This window comes from Balaenoptera musculus, chromosome 7 (genome assembly GCF_009873245.2).
Source record: "Balaenoptera musculus isolate JJ_BM4_2016_0621 chromosome 7, mBalMus1.pri.v3, whole genome shotgun sequence".
NCBI classification, from domain to species: domain Eukaryota; kingdom Metazoa; phylum Chordata; class Mammalia; order Artiodactyla; family Balaenopteridae; genus Balaenoptera; species Balaenoptera musculus.
In genome coordinates this window covers 75,645,790-75,666,159 of record NC_045791.1, presented here as the reverse complement: position 1 = coordinate 75,666,159, position 20,370 = coordinate 75,645,790, and the positions used below count along the sequence as shown (strand labels likewise).

The following is a 20,370-nucleotide window of genomic DNA, read 5'->3' as shown; positions in this document are numbered from 1 at the left end:
TGAAATTGAGACTGTGATTAAAAATCTTCCAACAAACAAAAGTCCAGGACCAGATGGCTTCACAGGTGAATTCTATCAAACATTTAGAGAAGAGCTAACACCTATCCTCCTCAAACTCTTCCAAAATATAGCAGAGGGAGGAACACTCCCAAACTCATTCTAAGAGGCCACCATCACCCTGATACCACAAGCAGATAAAGATGTCACAAAGAAAGAAAACTACAGACCAATATCACTGATGAACATAGATGCAAAAATCCTCAACAAAATACTAGCAAACAGAATCCAACAGCACATTAAAAGGATCATACACCATGATCAAGTGGGGTTTATCCCAGGAATGCAAGGATTCTTCAATATATGCAAATCAATCAATGTGATACACCATACTGACAAACTGAAGAAGAAAATCCATATAATCATCTCAATAGATGCAGAAAATGCTTTCGACAAAATTCAACACCCATTTATGATAAAAACCCTCCAGAAAGTAGGCAAAGAGGGAACTTATCTCAACATAGTAAAGGTCATATATGACAAACCCACAGCCAACATTGTCCTCGATGGTGAAAAACTGACACCATTTCCACTAAGATCAGGAACAAGACAAGGTTGCCCACTCACCACTATTATTCAACATTGTTTTGGAAGTTCTAGCCATGGCAATCAGAGAAGTATAAGAAATAAAAGAAATACAAATTGGAAAATAAGAAGTAAAACTGTCACTGTTTGCAGATGACATGATACTATACATACAGAATCCTAAAGATGCTACCAGAAAACTACTAGAGCTAATCAATGAATTTGGTAAAGCAGCAGGATACAAAATTAATGCACAGAAATCTCTTGCATTCCTATACACTAATGATGAAAAATCTGAAAGAGAAATTATGGAAACACTCCCATATACCACTGCAACATAAAGAATTAAATACCTAGGAATAAACCTAACTAAGGAGACAAAAGACCTGTATGCAGAAAACTGTAAGACACTGATGAAAGAAATTAAAGATGATACAGACAGATGAAGAGCTATACCATGTTCTTGCATTGGAAGAATCAGCATTGTGAAAATGGCTATACTACCCAAAGCAATCTACAAATTCAATGCAATCCCTATCAAACCACCAATGGCATTGTTCTCAGAACTAGAACAAAAAATTTCACAATTTGTATGGAAACACAAAAGACCCCGAATAGCCAAAGCAATCTTGAGAAACAAAAACGGACCTGGAGAAATCAGGCTCCTGGACTTCAGACTATAGTACAAAGCTACAATAGCTTTGTACAAAGTACAGTACAGTAATCAAGACAGTATGGTACCGGCACAAAAACAGAAACATAGATCAATGGAATAAGATAGAAAGCCCAGAGATAAACCCACGCACCTATGGTCAACTAATCTATGACAAAGGAGGCAAGGACATACAATGGAGAAAAGACAGTCTCTTCAATAAGTGGTGCTGGGAAAACTGGACAGCTACTGGTAAAAGAATGAAATTAGAACACTCCCTAACACCATACACAAAAATAAACTCAAAATGGATTAGAGACCTAAATGTAAGACCGGACACTATAAAACTCTTGGAGGAAAACATAGGAAGAACACTCTTTGACATAAATCACAGCAAGATCTTTTTTGATCCACCTCCTAGAGTAATGGAAATAAACACAACAATAAACAAATGGGACCTAATGAAACTTCAAAGCTTTTGCACAGCAAAGGAAACCATAAACAAGACGAAAAGACAACCCTCAGAATGGGAGAAAATATTTGCAAACAAATCAACGGACAAAGGATTAATCTCCAAAATATATAAACAGCTCATGCAGCTCAATATTAAAAATACAAACAACCCAATCCAAAAATGGGCCAAAGACCTAAATAGACATTTCTCCAAAGTAGACATACAGATGGCCAAGAAGCACATGAAAAGATGCTCAACATCACTAATTATTAGAGAAATCAAAATCAAAACTACAATGAGGTACCACCTCACACCATTTAGAATGGGCGCCATCAGAAAATCTACAAACAACAAATGCTGGAGAGGGTGTGGAGAAAAGGGTACCCTCTTGCACTGTTGGTGGGAATGTAAATTGATACAGCCACTATGGAGAACAGTATGGAGGTTCCTTAAAAAACTAAAAATAGAATTACCATATGACCCAGCAATCCCACTACTGGGTATATACCCAGAGAAAACCATAATTCAGAAAGACACATGCACCCCAATGTTCCTTGCAGCACTATTTTCAATAGCCAGGTCATGGAAGCAACCTAAATGCCCATTGACAGACGAATGGATAAAGAAGAAGTGGTACATATATACAATGGAATATTACTCAGCCATAAAAAGGAACGAATTTGGGTCATTTGTTGAGACGTGGATGGATCTAGAGACTGTCCTACAGAGTGAAGTAAATCAGAAAGAGAAAAACAAATATCGTATATTAACGCATATATGTGGAACCTAGAAAAATGGTACAGATGAACTGGTTTACAGGGCAGAAATTGAGACACAGATGTAGAGAACAAACGTATGGACACCAAGGGGGTAAAGCAGCGGGGGTGGGGGGGGGGTGATGAATTGGAAACTGGGATTGACATGTATACACTGATGTGTATAAAACTGATGACTAATAAGAGGCTGCTGTATAAAATAAAATAAAATAAAATTCAAAAATTCAAAAAAAAAAAAGAATGTGCTTTGCCCAGTGCTGGGTACATGACAGAGGGGGGTCAATTTCTTTTCTCACCTTCCCACTCACACCAGCATTTCAGCTTTGATGGTGTCCTTACCCAGCCCTGGACACTGTGCTCCACAATGCTGTTCTCTGTACTCCCACACGCCTTTGATCATAGTTCACGGACCACTTACCCTATTTTGTATGTATCCTATTTATTTTAAGCAATTTAGATGTAATTATTTTGAGTAATTAGTCTTTTCTCTGTTTCTAGATTAAAAACACGTCAAGGACAGAGGTTTGATCTTGTTCATCTTCTTATCTCTCAATGCATATAGTATTATGTACTGAACATAATAGGAACTCTATAAATGTGTACTAAGTTGAATTGTATAATTTTACATGTTTTATGCAAGTTTTAAAATAAAAAAACGTTTTGCTTTAAGGATTAAAAGACTTAGAAGCAGAACAGAGAATTACCATACTGCAAATACAGTATAGCCCCCTAGCACCCAACACAGGTCTTGAAATACAGTCAGTGTTCCCTAAATTGTGTTGATTAACTTGTGTGTCACAGACTGAACACCTAGTATGATGAATACAGTGTTGAAAAATAAGTGCTTTTAATCAAAAAAGACTTGGACAAAAGAGATGTCAGTAATATCTACTTAAACCCATCATTACTACTGGAAAAAAATGCCCAAAGAAAATCGGTTCTAATGGTATTGAACAGCAAAATTATTCTGCTCTGGAATATGAGTTTTAGTTTTAATAGGTTTGTGGTCTCTGTTTCCAAAGAAACTAAAACCTGAGAAATTGAGCTTAAATTGTATGCACAAATGTATAATGACTTTTAGGATGCTTTAGCTGAACTGTATTCAGTGAAAATAATTACGTTTCCCATTTTATTTGTGGTAAATAATATGAAGAGCTAATGTTTGAACAGATTAAAAATTAAATACATAATAATTTTTAACTATTTATCTTGAAAGTAAAAAAAAAAAACCAAACTTTTATAATAGAGTACGAAAGTTATTACTGATGTAACTTTTAACAGTCGTTGCTGTTAATTCTTTTAAAATATATGTCAAAATGGTTAAGATCACGACCTGCTGTCAGAGAGACACCAGGGTTACATCTATAGCTTTAGACCTTGACCAAATTACTTAACCTCCAAATCTCCATTTGCTCACCTGTAATATGAAGATAAGGAGTGTCTATTTGAAGGGTTGCTGTAAAAATGAAATGATTAAATGATACTGATTGTAAAGCACTGTACCTGGCACCAAAGTAAGGCCTTGATAAATGGCAGCCATAATCATCATCATTATTACAGAAGTTAAACTAGTTGTAATTATTTAGAACTTGGTTATATATTTTATATACATAAAATATGTGATATCGGCGAGACATGTACATAAATCGCAGCTACCTTCTGGCAATATATTTTACGAAGCAGTCTTCTTCCAAAGGAGATCCCAAGGCGGCTAGAGCCACTCCAGCCAAGTGGCACAGTCTTCACCCCTCGGGCGCGCGGATGGCTCTGTCGCGGGCCGGCTCCCCAGGCTGTGCGGCGGCCGGGCGGTGCTCTGCGGAAGCGGGCCTGGGGCGGGCGCGGGCGTGGGGCGGGCGCCGGAGCCCGGACGGCGCGGCGCGGCGCGGCGCGGCGCGGCGGGCCCCGGACAAGCCTCCCGCGCCGCCCCGCCCGCTCGGCTGGGATGAGTGACGGCGACAACAGGTGCGGCGCGGCGTCCGCGGCTTCTCCGGAGCCCCCGAGATTGGCGCGTCAGGCCCCCGGGGGTCAGACTTTGACTCTGCAAACTGGCCTCCTCGCCCCGCACCAGCCTTCCGAAGTCGCCCCTCAACAGGCTTCTTGCACCTTAGTAAAGCCTGAGGTCACCTCCACCTCTCGAAACCCACGAGTCCCAGAGGCCAACTTTTCTCCAAAGGGGAGGAGAAGGAAAGGCGTGAAAGGCGTGCGGTGCATGGAACTCTGCATAACCGTTCGCTCTCTCCTCCCCAGCCGTCCGAAAACAGGCGCGAGTGGCTCCAGAAGGGAGCCCTCGCTCCGCACACCCCACGCCCGCCCCGACCTGCTGTACGCTCTGCCCCTGAGACGGCCCAGCTCGGCGACCACGGGCCACCGCCGAAACCCGCCCGCCCGCGCCCCTCCCCGGCTTGCGGCGCCCGCCCGCACCGCCGTCCCCCGACCTAAGCGACGCCGTCAGCCCCTCCCCACCCCCCGCCCCCCGGGTGGCAGGTTCAGGCCCCGGGTCCGAGTCTGCGGCCCTGCAGCTGCCACCAACGCCGTCGCCGCCAGGGGGAGAGAGTCTCCGTCGGGAAACGTGGTATTGCTTCCTGGGTGTGACGGTGCTTTCAAACTTTAGGTTTCTGTTCCTTTCTCCCTGGCTTTTGAAGAACAGAGAGGAAGATGGAGACCGAGTCCGGGGCGGTGAGTACGGCGGTCAAGGCCCAGGGTCCTGGGCCCCGGGGTAGTGGGAAGAAGGAGCAATGTGGACTCCGTCTGTGAGGGGCTAGAAGGGCGAGTCTAGTGCCTGCGATTTTGTCGGGAAGTAACGTGGTCAGGGAGCCCCATCGACTGCCGCGAAGAGCGGCCCGGCTGCAGGCCCCGTCGGGTTGTGTCGTAGGGTCGGGAAGGTGCGGCCACCGGGCCTGGACGGGGTGTAGACGGGATGGGAGACTTCGGCAGCGACCAGGAGGCGGTGGGTGGCTGGGCCCTGTGCACCAGGCCGGGTCCACGCTAGAGAAACAGCTTTCCCGCCGAAATTAGGCTAGCTGCGTCTTTGACGCTCACTCCCACCGGACTCCGCCTAGCCGCCCCCCTGAGGCGTTGCCCCGGCGGCTGAAGCCTCCTCTCCTCGACTGGTCAGCGGGGACCAGAAGGCCCAAGAGACCTGGCCGGGGGCTGGGGCGGGGCTGGGTAGCGGGGACCTGTGCCCAGGTCGGACCGTAACCTCTAGCACCAGGTGCGAGCCCAAGCCAGACAGGGCCGGGAGGGGGAGGGGCGGGAGACCGCTTAGGCCCGAGGACCTGCGGCAACGTGCCGCCGCGCCCCGCCCGGCGCCCGCCGGCAGCCAATCAGCGAGTGCCACGCGAGGCTCACCTGGCAGGCTGCACACTAGGCCGGCGTCGGAGTCGGTGCCGTTGAGGGTTCCCGCCACTGCTGCTGGCGGGTTTGCAGGGCAAAATTTCTCGCTGGCTAGCCTTCTTTTCCCTCCCGCAGTTTGGTGGGGAGGGAGTGGATCCTCGAGGCAGTGATCAAGTTCACGATGACCCGAGAGAACCCAAGGAAGTTGTCGCCTCAGCCATTTCCCCCAGCGCCTCAGCTTGCTGGCTTCGGAGGGGAAGGAGCACGGAGGCCGTCACTGCGACGGTTAGCCCGCCCTTTTCCTGTTGTCTTTGTTGGCGAAGTAGATGATAGATTTCGAGGTTAATTTTAGAGGGGAGGAGGCAGTGGGGGCACATTACTTTGGAGGAAATTTTAAATAAACTAGTACTAGAAGTTTTACTAAGGACCCTTACTGCTAACCCCAAAACAGCACCAGTCTAAGTGCTTTTCATTCATTTGAAAAATTATTGCCAGCAGAATTTGAGGCTTTCTTAGTTAACTCAGTGAATCGCTAACCTTCTCTGAGGAACTTAAAGATCGCCTCTACCTGAGCCTTGTTACTACCAAGATTAAAATATTTTCTAGGCTATTCATGTTGTAGTCTTCAGCCCACCCACAACCTAAGGGTTGGCATATCGTGAGCAGGAAGAAATTACTCATTTATTCATTCGTTCAACAAATATTTATTGAACACGTGCTATATAGGGTCCCTACTTTAGATGCTGCGGTGAACAAAACAGGCAAAACCCTCTTTCTTGAACGTTACATTATAGTGGAAAGAGACAGACAACAAACATAATAAATTACATGGTATTACATGTTGGTAAGTGGTAAGGAGAAAAATAAAACAGTTGGCACCCACAATAGGAGTCTTAGAAAATGAAGAATGAAGTGAGTGGTATGTAAAAAGTTCGTGTTTTTCCTTCCTTGCTATCATTTAACTGATTTCTCAAGATTGGAAATAAAGCACTCTGTTCTCTTCCATTCACGTCATTCCTCTCTTAATGAAAACTAATGGAGTTGACTTTTATTTAAACAAATTTGGAACAAAAGAGTTCATCCATTGAATTCATTTTGTTTTTAAGAAGAGAATTTCATGACGATTGATTTTTTTTTTTTAACTTTGCAAATAGGTAATGACTACATTCTGTAACCCGGCAGAGAGAAAAGATTGTATCTACCAGAGCTGTTCTGTTATCTCTAGCAATACAAGTCCACAGTTGAAAAGTAAAACTAAGCATCCCAGAATCATCCAGTCTGGGCACTATGTCTTACAAGTAAAGTGACTGAAGTTACAAATAACGTCCAAATGCCCAGGGAGGATGCTGTTAGGATTCCCAGTTTTTTTAATTGGCAACTACAACATAGCTATTATTAAATATGATGACTCTGTGGTTTAAGAGATGTTTTTATGAACTCCCTTACTAGGGAGTGTTTTTCCCCCTTAAGACTAGATGGAGAATAGAGCCCACAAGGTCCAGCCTATAGCCCCATAGTCACTACTGGCCTAGTCATTTCTCTGTACATCTTGCAGACATTAATTTAGGGATTATGGTTTTATTGGCCAATGAAGTGAAAGGAGAGCAAATGTGAAAAAGGACAACTCCATTATCTAAGTTGGAAATTCATTTTCATGAATTTGTTTCTCAGAGAATTTAAATCATTAACTCCAAGCTTTTTGAAGCACTCATTTAGGGTCTCAAAAGTCTGTTTCATGTTCCCAGAAGGAGAATAATTAGCAAGTTCTTAAATTGGCTTCTCTTTAAAATTCTATTCTCAAGCCTTGTTTTTTTTTTCAGATGTACCTTAAGAGTCTACTATCTTGCCATTGTGCAAAGGCGTATATGTTAATATATATTTATTAAAATCTAAATTAGGTCCCCTGACTTAGAATTGTGAACATATGAATATGAGCTCAATTCTTTAGCATAAAGAAAAAATTAGTATAAAAAACTTTAGTATGAAAATTTATGCCTGTGAGTTATAGGTATACAATTTTTTTTTTTTTTTTTTTTTACAAAATCGGTCCACTTTTCCAATTGCCAAGTGCATTTTAAAAATTTGACTTTAGAGTTGAAAAACTGTGAACTTGTGTCAGAGTCTGTTTACTTGTCAATGCCCTTTAGCCAAAGACCACCACAAATACACCTGCAGTTTATTAAAGTTGGATCTTCTGAATTAACAACAAGGAAGAACATACACCATGCGGCCTCTCAGCAGGAAGGTGTTAGAAGAACTTATTATAGGATTTAAGCTTACATTAAGCACTTTTTAGAGAGGGTTTAATGAAGAAGGCTTTACTCTGAAATACGTGTTGTCAGGAAGTAGGAGTAATTCTATGACTGGGTCTGTTAATTCTTACCTAGGAGACAAGAAAAATAGATTGAAGCTAAAGCTGTGATTGATAAAGAAGGAGCGGTCTTATCAGGCAGGATAGAAGGACGTTTGGTCATTCTTGTGGTTTGGGCAATGCTTTTGTTTTTGTCAATGTACAGATATGATTATGGAGTGGTCTTGTTTTTATCTTCATCCATCACAGTCACAGAGGAGCCTTGCCCGATGTTGGTGTTCTGTTAACAAGAGAACACCACAGCCTAGCTGTGAGTTCCCGGCCAACTCCTAACAACACCAGGGCCTAGTAGGTTGTGCCAGGCCAGCTCCTAGCTGTCCAGGGTTACTCTTCTCTTTTTCAAACTTCTTTTTGAGTTTAATATTCTTCCTTAATGCTTATAATATTTAAATAGTACAGTTAATAATAACTAACATATGTATGTTTAAATAATATATTTAAGATTTAAGATCGTCTCTGTAGAGGAATGAATTCTACATTTCTTATATTTTTGTTGCCCCCAAAAGTTATTAGCTCTAATTATAATCTTCATAATATTAGCATAAAATTAAAGTCTGAAATACTACATTGTGTCAATGACTTATCTTTTTGAAGGATATATGCTTTCATCCTGCATCAAAACTTATACCCAGTACTAAGAGTTTAAAAGAATTTTATTTTACAGCAAACATCAAATCAGACGCAAACAGATTCATTATCTCCATCCCCTAATCCTGTGTCACCTGTGCCTTTGAATAACCCAACAAGTGCCCCAAGATATGGAACAGTGATCCCTAATCGCATCTTTGTAGGAGGAATCGACTTTAAGGTACCTAATTATGCATGCAACGTAGTGTATTCTTTGTATTAGAAGTGTTTTATTTCTCAGAAATTGTTTCTTCCTGCAACTTTAAAAATAATAACATATTTGCTATTTGCATAATGATTAGTAGGTTTCAAATTGTCTTAATATAAAGAATCTTTTCAACAACAATGTAGGTTAAATAGAGTATATGTAATTGTCCAATTTCACATACAAGGAAATTGAGGCTCACTGACATATCTATAGGCTCCTAGCTACTTAGTGACAAAGTGAAAACTAGAATTCTATTTTTCTGACTCATATCTCCACATGCTTTATTTCACCATATCACACTAATTATACTTTTTTACTCTAATAGCCCAAATAATGAGTGATTATAATTTTCAAAAGAAGACTCAATTAAGGAAAAAGAAAACAAAAACACAGCATTTTTATGAAATCCTGTTTCTTTATCCCAACTTTGATCTTAGGCTCCTGAGTAACTTCCTAAACTTCTGTCTTTTGCAGGTTGCTTTCTATCACCTAATTTAGAATTTGATCACTAAAAAAGGCCTGTGTCTTAGAATAAAGCATTTTAACAGTGATATGTTTAAATAATGTGATCAGCCATTTCACTCTTTCAGAGAGGCATAGTTTTGTGAGATGTTTTGCAGCACCCCCATGTGGGAGGTGGTAGTTAAACACCTACAGGAAAGGCAAGCATAGATAATTTAGGAGCACTCTTACTTCCAAGTGGATATATCGAAGGATTTCCAAGCTTCCATATTACATACTGGAAATTTCAGGGAGAGTTGTCTTAATAAAAAAAAAAAAACTTGTGCAATTAGGATATGATATTTGACATTTAATACTCGCTATTTTCCAATGTTCAATCTCTCACAATTTGTATGGAATTACTTTTTTCCTGCTCAAGATAAATGTTACACTTAATGTATTTGTCAAAACTGTGAGTCTTAAGCAAGTATGTGATTGGTTCACTAAAAATAAGGAAAATAATTTCTTATGAAATGCTTATTTTTAAAAAAATTTTCTGTTTCTGTAGAAAATATTAATAGCTGACCATAAATATTCAAGTTGAATATTCTTGTTCAGAATTTATATTATATTAGCTTAGTATATTTTTAAATAAATAATCAATAAATGTAATAATTTATATGGCTAGGTTAGTGTAGGTTTTTATTGAAGCCAATCAGCTACAATATGAACTTTGGGGGCCATTATTACAGTACAGTCATAGCTTTAACATAACTGCTAGGGTTCTCTCCCCCATACTTATACCTTTCGCAAAACCATAGGTAATTTCCAGCAAGGAAATAGTTTACCATAGTAGCAAGCAGTCTCAAACTTTTTAAAATTCTTCTTTTTAGAACCCTACAGCCCATCCCTTTTAATATTTAATCATCTTGACTTTTAATCTCCTTACTTTTCAGCAAAGAAATGGAGCTGCAAAATTGAGCTAGTGATTTTTCTATCAGAGAATAGTTTGAATTAATTTGTTTTCAAGTCTCTAACAGAAACCTTATTCTGACGTTGATTCCATTTTGTGTTTATTGAAATGAGGCAGTCAGTTATTCTCAGATTAACTCAGTATTTGTCATCATCCAGTTTAGCAGGCTTTAGGTTACCAACTAAAAACCAGTAAGTAGTGAGGTAGCAGTGGAACTCAAGAAATATTGCTCTGGTGTTAGGCATGTCTTTTCCTAGATATATAAAGAAAAATTTTTTCTATGGATATTTAAAGTTCCTCTTGGGGGCAAACACTTATAGCTGAACCAGAAAATGAAATTGCAATGAATTTAGTGTGAATGCTCTAGAGAAAGGTGATAAGGGTCTATTATGAGACTATTTCAATTAAAACCAGATATGCCAAACCATCTTTGTAGACATCTTGTACATGATAATCTAATTATGACTCAATTTTTTTTGCATATCATCATAATGTCTGTATTTAGCTGACATGTATATTGAGTACAGATAAAGCATTTAAAAACTTTAAATCTTGTAGCCCCTCTGTTGTTATCACAAATTGAGTTCAGGTACTTTTGGAAATATATTTCCTTCCTAAGACCTTACTTTTCCTGGGGACTCTGCTGATTAAAATAGAGTGACTGGTATAGGCCAGCATAACCTAGTTCCACTGCTATGACTGTGGGCCTCTCTGAACCACAAGAACCAATAGTAGTATGCCCTTAGTATAGTTATAGCCATGCCTAGTACAATTTTATTAAAAACTAGCTAACTAGAGAACAAGAATTCCTTTAAATAGTGAGCCTTCTTTGTAGTTTTTTAAAAATTCAGCTTAAAATATTTTATTGTGGTATAATATTTTAACAACATAGTATTAACAGCTCTGCATAAAGCAAAGTTTTCATATTGATTTAATAACCTAGTGGTTTCATGCACTGTTTTTATGATGAGAGGCATTCTTATATCCATATTGTTATTTATGTTACCTTTTGTGTCTCCAAACCAAGCATAGGAGTTGTTTCATCTTTTATCAATTAAAATGGTTTTTGTGTGTTTTCTTTTTATACCATTAGACACATGAAAATGATTTAAGAAAATTTTTTTCCCAGTATGGGTCTGTAAAAGAAGTGAAGATTGTAAATGACAGAGCTGGAGTGTCCAAAGGGTTAGTATCACTATAGATAGTACATAGAATTGACAATTGTATTTTTATTGGATTACTAGGTTTTGTATACTAACTTACTTTGGTTCCATTTTTTAAAAGAGAGTTTCATGCCTTCTTCTTTCCTCCTACCCTTTGATTTCACTGTGTGTGTTTGTGTATTTTGGAAGAATGGTGACACTATAATATTCCTTAACTTGTTGGAAAGTTATTCTTACAAAGGCTGAGGGACCATTCATTGTTAGGTAATAAGCACTTAATGTCGAGTAGCTGTTGTCCAGTAGCCAAGGAACCAGAAGCTAACGGAATCTGATATTTTTGGAGTTGTATACCTGCTTTAGACTAGAGAGAACTTTACTTGAAAAAGGCTGACACAAAAGAATGTCCATAGGTTGTGCCTCAAAGACCTAATTAGGGGACTAATCTGAGAAATATAACTCTTAATGAGAATGATTTTTAATTGCCAAATCAAGGAGAATGAAAATTAAGGGAAAAAAGCAGTAGGATTTGTCTAGAACTGTCTAGTGCCCTTAGAGCTGTTTCAGTGGATTGGTATATTCAAAAGCCAAATACCAGAGAAGAAAAAGGTAGTTTGCATAGGGTACTCGCTTAAGAAGTTTGACTGCAAAGTTAAAGAAATCGATGAAGGATTATGTTTGTTTTCTTGAAAAAAGGCAATATATACATACTTAGAGGCATAAAAGAAGGGACCAGTAAGGTGGAAGGAAAATTATATTAGTGGGAAACTACATGTAAGTATGACAGGTGGACACTTTGGAAGAGATGAGATCCTGCAAAGGTTATTTTTAAACAAATGAGATATTTCCTGAGACTGACAATCAATATTAGGATGAAGTGAGATTGTACTTCTTTTATTTGGCTTAATAGAATTTGTAATATACATTTTTTAATCATTGAAAAACACACATAGAAATGTAGACTGTATTTTATGCTTTTTTCCACTGGGTGGTATATGTGTTCTACCAAAAAAAAAAACTAATACTAGCGTAAAAATATTTCTTTAGCCATTGTTTAATGTTTGGGCAAATAGAAAACAAAAAATTCCTTTGTTGAAAAAGAAAATTCATATATAATACAGTAATTATGAATTGAAGAAAACAGTAAATGTTTACTAATTACACAATACATAATAGTAATTATGAATTGAGGAAAATAGTAGTTTAGCACTACTCAGAAGAGTTTCCTTAAGTTATCCAAATAGAGATTACATTTTGGGGGGATATACTTTTTATTTCTTTCATTCCTTTTTTTCTACCTATTTTGGCTTTTTGGACATGGCATACATTGTGTATTTGTGTCTTGATCATATGATTTATACTCTGAAGGTAACAAGTATATATGAAAAAGCAGATATAAAGTCTGGGTTTTACGTATTTTTAATTGATTTTATTTGGGAAATATACTAATAGTTGCATTATCAGTTTATATACGCTGATAATAGTAAATAATATGTTTGTATACTCATTTACCAACATAAAAAATTTTATTATGTTGAAACTTTTAAATTTTTAAAGGTTTTTTTCTACTTTGATTTCTATTTAAACCAAACTTCTATCATTTTAAAAGGAGATTACTGCTCTGGACTGAAATTTATTGCATCCCAATTTGTAAACCAGAATACAAATCTCTCATGCTTTCCTGCCTTACTTACAGCTCAGGTCTGAAACTGTTTCAAGATCCCCTGGGGTTTTTTTTTTTCTTTTAGGCCCCTCCCTTTAAGAGGAGGTGAAAGTGTTAAGCTGTGAATGATTCTCCTAAGTTTTGCATACTGGTGCACCAAGGAAAAATGTTCACTCCTACCATGGCCCATTCTTTCTTTTTTGTTTTTTTTCTTTTTTTGGCTGCGCCTTGAGGCATGTGGGATGTTCCCCGACCAGGGATCGAACCCATGCCCCCTGCACTGGGAGTGCAGAGTCTTAACCGCTGGACTGCCAGGGAAGTACCCCGCAATGGCCCATTCTTTAAAAAAAAAAAAAAAAAATTTTAATCTTAATATAATTCCAACGTAATGTTCTGAGATAATAATTAATGCATTTATTTAGGTATGGCTTTGTCACTTTTGAAACACAAGAAGATGCACAAAAAATTTTACAAGAGGTAAGATATTTTGGTGTATTTAACTTAATTTTTAGAACTTCTTTCTTTGAAACTAATTCTTTAAGGTATTAATTTAATAATAGTGGGGTTCCAGTACAATGATTGATTGCTAAAAAAAAAAAAAAAAAAATTTTATCTTCTTTGCATCTTAAGATTGACATTGGTCTCCAAAAAAATGAATTAAAGAAAAAAGATTAAAGAGAAACTTTATCTGCAGAAAAACAAATTCCAAATAATTATGTAAGTATGGTTGTGAAGTTACAATTTTTCACTTTATTTGCTTAAACTAAGAATTTAAGGATGTATCTTTCCTGAAGTGTTAATAGCACTTTGAATTCCTAAAAAATACTACAAATGTAGATTCCTAGAGTGAGGTTATCTGAGATTATTTCCCTCCTCTGAAAAACTTTATAAAAACTAAGAGCATTCATAGAAAAAGTCTATAGCCTGCAGTTAAGTAATATAATAACTTCAAATTTGGCAAGTGTAACATTTAAATATTTTAGGAAAAAATTTTATTTAAATTGTATTTAAGTCATATGCAGTCGATTCTCATTATTTGTAGTGGTGTGTTCTATAAAATCACCACGAACACTGAATTAGCAAATATTGAAGTGCTGCACCTAGAAGAATACAGGGCTAGGTTCCCACAAGCTTCTGCGCACAATATTTTCATCAGCCAATCAATACGTAACTTTGTCTTATGTGTGCTTCTGTTTAAAGATATTATATTTAATTTATATTTTTGATTGATTAACACTGAACTCGTGGCCAACAGCACTATAACTCATGCCTGAATTAAACCCAGCTAGCACATATTTTCTCCATTACGGCACATGACAGTCTTTTTGCACTTAGGAACACTAGCAAGCACTTCAGCACTACACTTGAGGGCCATTTTAAATAGCAAAAATACCAACATAAGGCACAAAAATGTGAAAAACATGACACTAAATAGAACATGAAAAGGACAATTGTTTACAGTATAAAAGATGGAAAAAGAAAACAGTCTCACCCTGTTTGACCTTAGCTGGGACCATGTGTGTAAGGTGACTCAGATTTTTCACTTCTCTGCTCACATACACTAATAACTAGTAAATCGCCAGATGAGGAATTAGGGTCAGAGCATTGGAACCAAGATTCACACCCAGATCTATTTAAATCCAAAGACTTTGCCCTTTCCACTATGCCTTGCCACTTTCAAAGAATGATAATAAAATAATTTATTTTTTCTTATTTTAGGCTGAAAAACTTAATTACAAGGATAAGAAACTGAACATTGGTCCAGCAATAAGAAAACAACAAGTAGGGATCCCTCGTATGTATTGAGAACTAATGTATTTTTCAATATTTTTGCATGGTTCGTTTTTGTAATATTAGACTTTTAATAGAACTTCATTAAAATATCAGCTTTCTTTCATTTAATAAAGTAAATTTAGTGAAGTTGGTGGTCAAATGAATATTTCTTACCACAAATTAAAATATATTAGTTTTCAGGGTGGGGGGGCTAGGCAAAATTTATATAAATAATGATGTTTAACTATATTCCATATAGTTACATCTTTAAAGGAAAAATCTTTTATGATAAAAATATAGTTTAAAATTACAAAAGAAATTAAAAGTAGTTAATTACTATTTAGAAAATTTTCTAATTAACAAAGTAACTTAAAATTAGAGTAAAATTACAGAAAGTGAAAATATAGAACAAATATCAGAAACTCTGGGTGTATGGTACGTACTGTAACCCAACCACATGTATCATAATTAACAGAGGAAACAATCCCTAAAGCTTTAGGAATTGGCTAAGTTAGATGCCTTCCTCAAATTTTGGTAATGCTTTCGACTCTACTCTTTTTTTCCTCACTCTTCCCATTTATCAAGTTAGACATCTTTACAGTTAAATTTTACCTATAATATTTATTAAAATCTCTAACAGAATCTTTGGCTAGAAGGAGAAACTTTGCATAAAATTTGTAACTCAATTTTTTATTCTTCCTTAGCTGTGTCCTAGTGTCTGCTGGGATGTTTAAAACATTAGGTGGATATTGTACATCTGTTAACAAATTAATAGATTGTGCTCATTTGGACTGTTCTGTTCTTGACTTAGAAGTTAACAGATATCAAGTTTAATTTTGACTTAGTATTTGTTAATTTAGAAGATAACTGAAGTGTCCTTAGTAAGTTGATACTCCAAAATGGAATGCAGTAAATATGGCAGAATGCTGAATATTTTCAGACTACTATTGTTCGTTGCAAGAGTTAAGCTATAACATGTAATAACAGTTCTTTAGCCCATTATCACCATCAGTAGGAATAACTAGTAATGTTCATATTATGACCCACAAGTTGCTAAAAATAGAACATAAATCAGCACTATGCTGAATGCTTTCAAACAGATGAATAGTTATTTAAGAACTATTCAGCGCAAGGGTCAATGTTATGGGTTTTCATTTATTTCATTTAATCTTTACAGCAATCTGTGAGGTATTATTAGTTCTATTTTTGTAAATAGAAAATTCAGCTTAGAAAGGTAAAGTCATTGTTTTAGAAACATTTCTGCTGAAATAATCTTAAATGTAGAGGAGAGTTAATCTGGGCATGCTGTGGGTCTTAACCCAATGGCACCATACCAGAATTATAAATTTTCTTTAAATTCTTTAATTTTCTTTAAAGTCTCATGGTTTATGTAAAACTTCATGCACACTTTGGATTCTGTTCTATAACACTGTATTGTTTATTAAAATGTTTCCTAAAAATAATTGTTTGAATAAGACTGATTCTGTAAGAAGATCACCGTGTTCAGCCTGTGCCTTTTCATATTTCGTGACGTAACCATGCTAGGCCCAAATTTGAGAAGTATGGGGTTAAATAACTTAACCACATGGTAGCATTAGCCTTCAAATCCAGGACAGTTTGACTCCAAAGCTCTTTTTACTTTTCTACAAAGAAAGAATAAGTATTAAAGATTTATTTACAAAATATAAGGGATTCTTATCTCATTTTTTTTCAAATCTATCACTTCTTTTCCATCTCCATTACCAATATTCTAGACCCAGCTACCCACTTTGCTTGCCTTAATTTCTAGAAAGCCTCCTAACTTGTCTCTCTGAATCCAGTCATGCTGCCTTCCAACCTGTCACACACAAGGCAGCCAGAGTGATCTTTCAGACGTGCACATCTTATCATGTTATTCTCTGCTTATTTCGAGCTGTTCTTCTCTTTTCTTTCCACGCTTTAGCCATCTAGCCTTCCCTCAGTTTCAGAACATAACCATATTCCTGATATACTATTTTCTTAACCTAGAATGATCTTTGCCATCCCATTCATTCTTTAAAGCTCAGCCCAAAACAAATGTCATTTCCTCACAGATGCTACATATATACATATATATATTTGAAATGTTCACCATTGTACCCTATACTACCTCTTCATGTCTTTATCAAAATTGTATTTAATTAATTGTGTAATTAGCTAATGACTATCTTCCTTACCAGAACCTAACTTCTATAAAGATAGAGGCCATGGCATGCCCAATTTTTTTCTTTTTCTTTTTGGCTCTATCACTAGGGCCTAGTTTAATGCCTTGTAATAGTAATCACTCAAAATTTATTTATTTAACAGATAAACCTGTGGTTCCTTGATGATCTTTGGAGGGAAATCCATGGACCTTCTGAATTGTGTGCAAAATTTTGTTTGAATATATGTATTTTTGAGAAAAGGGTCTGTGGCTTTCATCAGATTCTCAAAAGCATTGGATTAAGAACCACTAAAATATGCTATAACAATACTAGATGAAATGTGGTGAAAATATAAAAGCTGAGAAGCAGTAGTGCTATTTAGAGTGGCAGGCCAGTGCTGCTTACAGTGTGCTTTGCAGCCACCAACAGTTCACTTGGAATCTGTCAAAATGCAGTTCCTCAGGCCCTATCCCAGGCCTCCTGAATCAAAATCTCTTGAAAGACCTGGAATTTGTATTTTAATAAGCTGTCTAGGTTATTATAATGAATTTTAAATTTTGAGAAGCACTAGTATAGTGGAAGGAGGATTGCCAGTTCAGTAATTTACATAACCTGTTGGTCAAGTACTTAAATCTAACTTGGCATATAAAATTTTTAAAGTCTCCTGACAAAAAAGAATTTTTTTTTAATTTTGGGGGGAGGGGTATATATAACTTTCACCTGGGAAAAGAGATGAGGACCCAAAATTAGCAACATAAAGGTCTGTGGTCATGTTTGTAATAGCAGCAGTTGTAGCAAAGGGAGACTAGAGAATAAAATATAGTCATAGCATGAGTGAGTGCTTGCTGATAGTAGATCCAAAGAATTTGTAAGGTGGAACAAGTGTCTTGAGGAAAGTAGAATTTTGTCTAATTTCACTGCCTCCATCTTCTTTGGCCTTTTACAAATAGACAGTCTTACTAAGATCTTAGGAACTTCACTACAGTGTCTATAGTCTTCAGGAAACTCTAAATTATATGTAATTTATATTTGTAAAAATAATGACTTTGCTGATAATAATCTCAATTGTTAAGTTTTGTGTTTCATTATACTAGTATTAAAATCTGAATTGGTGAATTTTTAGTATTCCTTATCAAACTTGTTTCTTTTTCTTTCATTTACCTTAAGCTAACAAAAGCTCTAAGGTAGTGAGTTTGAAAATATATATTTCAAAGATACTTTAACATACAGAATTTTTTAAAGAACTTATAACATTCAATTTTTACTGTAGCTATATATATGTGTTAAGATAAACATTTTCCATTGTTCAGAAATTACATTTTTAAATGTTAAACTGAACATTTCAATTATTACTATTTACACTTTGTTTTAGGTTCCAGTATAATGCCAGCAGCTGGAACAATGTATCTAACAACTTCAACTGGATATCCTTACACTTATCATAATGGTGTTGCTTATTTTCATACTCCAGAGGTAGCTTCTGTCCCCCCACCTTGGCCTGTAAGTAATTTCGTTTTAGTAGGGTTTCCATCTATTACTATTAAATTTTTTATTTCTGAAATATTTCAACCACAGACAATTACAAATAATAACAGCCATGTAGCTACCACTCAAATTTAATAGAGGTTAACATTTTACCATATTTACTTAAGTTCTTTTAATAGGGGGAATAAAATATAACAAATTCAAGTAAAGTCTCCTTGCCCCAATTATCTTACCCTCTTTTCCTCCTTAGAGGTTAACCAGAGTATCTTTTCTGTCCATTTTACATGTTTTTACTACAAATGTAGATATCCTTAAACAACAGATACATAGTATTGCTTTAGGCAGTTTTTAAACACTATATAAATAAGCTGTTTTCCTAGTCATCATTATGTTTTTGAGATTAAACCATGTTGATCCTAGCATATCTAGTTCATTTATTTAAATTTTTTATAATATTCCATTGTATGAGTGTATATTCCCCTATTGATGGACATTATAAGTTTTTTCTACAAGCAAGACTACATTGAGGAAACTATACTCAATATTTTGTAATAACCTATAAGGGACAAGATTCAGAAAAAACAGTTATATATATATATGCATAACTGAATCACTTTGCTGTACACCTGAAACTAACACAACATTGTAAATCAACTATACGTCAATAAAAAAATTTAGTAAGATGAAGTATTTTCAATGCGGTTTTGAAATTGCATGTACTCTTTGTAAATTGCTTATGATTTTTTAAAATTTAACCATCGAGGTCCTATTTTTTATTCTAATCAATTTGCATGACTTAATGTAGAATCAAAACTTCATCATTTTATATATAAATTTTATACAGTATTTAATCTTTTTCATTCTTTCTGAGTTTAAAAGTTTTATAACTGAATCAATTGATTTTTTCATTTTACTTCATCACTTAAAATTTTGCCCCACTAGAGATCTGATAACTACTCAGATTTATTTTCTGCTAGTTATTCCATGATTTCATTTCACTTTATACTTAACTCTTTAATCCGTTTGGAGCTTTCTTGGGGTATGTTCTATGGTCATATTCCACAAGTTCAGAGAATCACGTGTGGAGTTTTGTTTGTTTTTTTTCTGAACAAAAATGAGCAGAAGACCTAAATAGACATTTCTCCAAAAAAGACGTACAGATGGCCAAGAAGCAGATGAAAAGCTGCTCAACATCACTAATTATTAGAGAAGTGCAAATCAAAACTACAATGAGGTATCACCTCACACCAGTTAGAATGGGCATCATCAGAAAATCTACAAACAACAAATGCTGGAGAGGGTGTGGAGAAAAGGGTACCCTCTTGCACTGTTGGTGGGAATGTAAATTGATACAGCCACTATGGAGAACAGTATGGAGGTTCCTTAAAAAACTAAAAATAAAATTACCATATGATCCAGCAATCCCACTACTGGGCATATACCCGGAGAAAACCATAATTCAAAAAGACACATGCACCCCAATGTTCCTTGCAGCACTATTTACAATAGCCAGGTCATGGAAGCAACCTAAATGCCCATCAACAGATGAATGGATAAAGAAGAAGTGGTACATATATACAATGGAATATTACTCAGCCATAAAAAGGAACGAAATTGAGTCATTTGTTGAGACGTGGATGGATCTAGAGACTGTCATACAAAGTGAAGTAAGTCAGAAAGAGAAAAACAAATATTGTATATTAACGCATG

General features: G+C 36.7%; 1 protein-coding gene across 4 annotated transcripts in view; it reads left to right on the top strand.

The window, feature by feature from the left end:
- Positions 1–5,008: 5,008 nt before the first annotated feature.
- The window catches only part of BOLL (boule homolog, RNA binding protein), a 59,348-nt gene continuing 43,986 nt past the window's right edge, over positions 5,009–20,370 (top strand). For 2 of the 4 annotated variants that reach the window (XM_036858144.1, XM_036858142.1), the window contains exons 1-6: positions 5,009–5,140; positions 8,833–8,976; positions 11,511–11,602; positions 13,663–13,717; positions 14,960–15,035; positions 18,548–18,675. In XM_036858144.1, the coding sequence (XP_036714039.1) occupies positions 5,120–5,140; positions 8,833–8,976; positions 11,511–11,602; positions 13,663–13,717; positions 14,960–15,035; positions 18,548–18,675 (516 nt within the window). In that variant the 5' untranslated portion in view covers positions 5,009–5,119. The remainder of the gene's footprint in view (positions 5,141–8,832; positions 8,977–11,510; positions 11,603–13,662; positions 13,718–14,959; positions 15,036–18,547; positions 18,676–20,370) is intronic. The other 2 variants (XM_036858143.1, XM_036858145.1) reach the window with 2 other exon arrangements.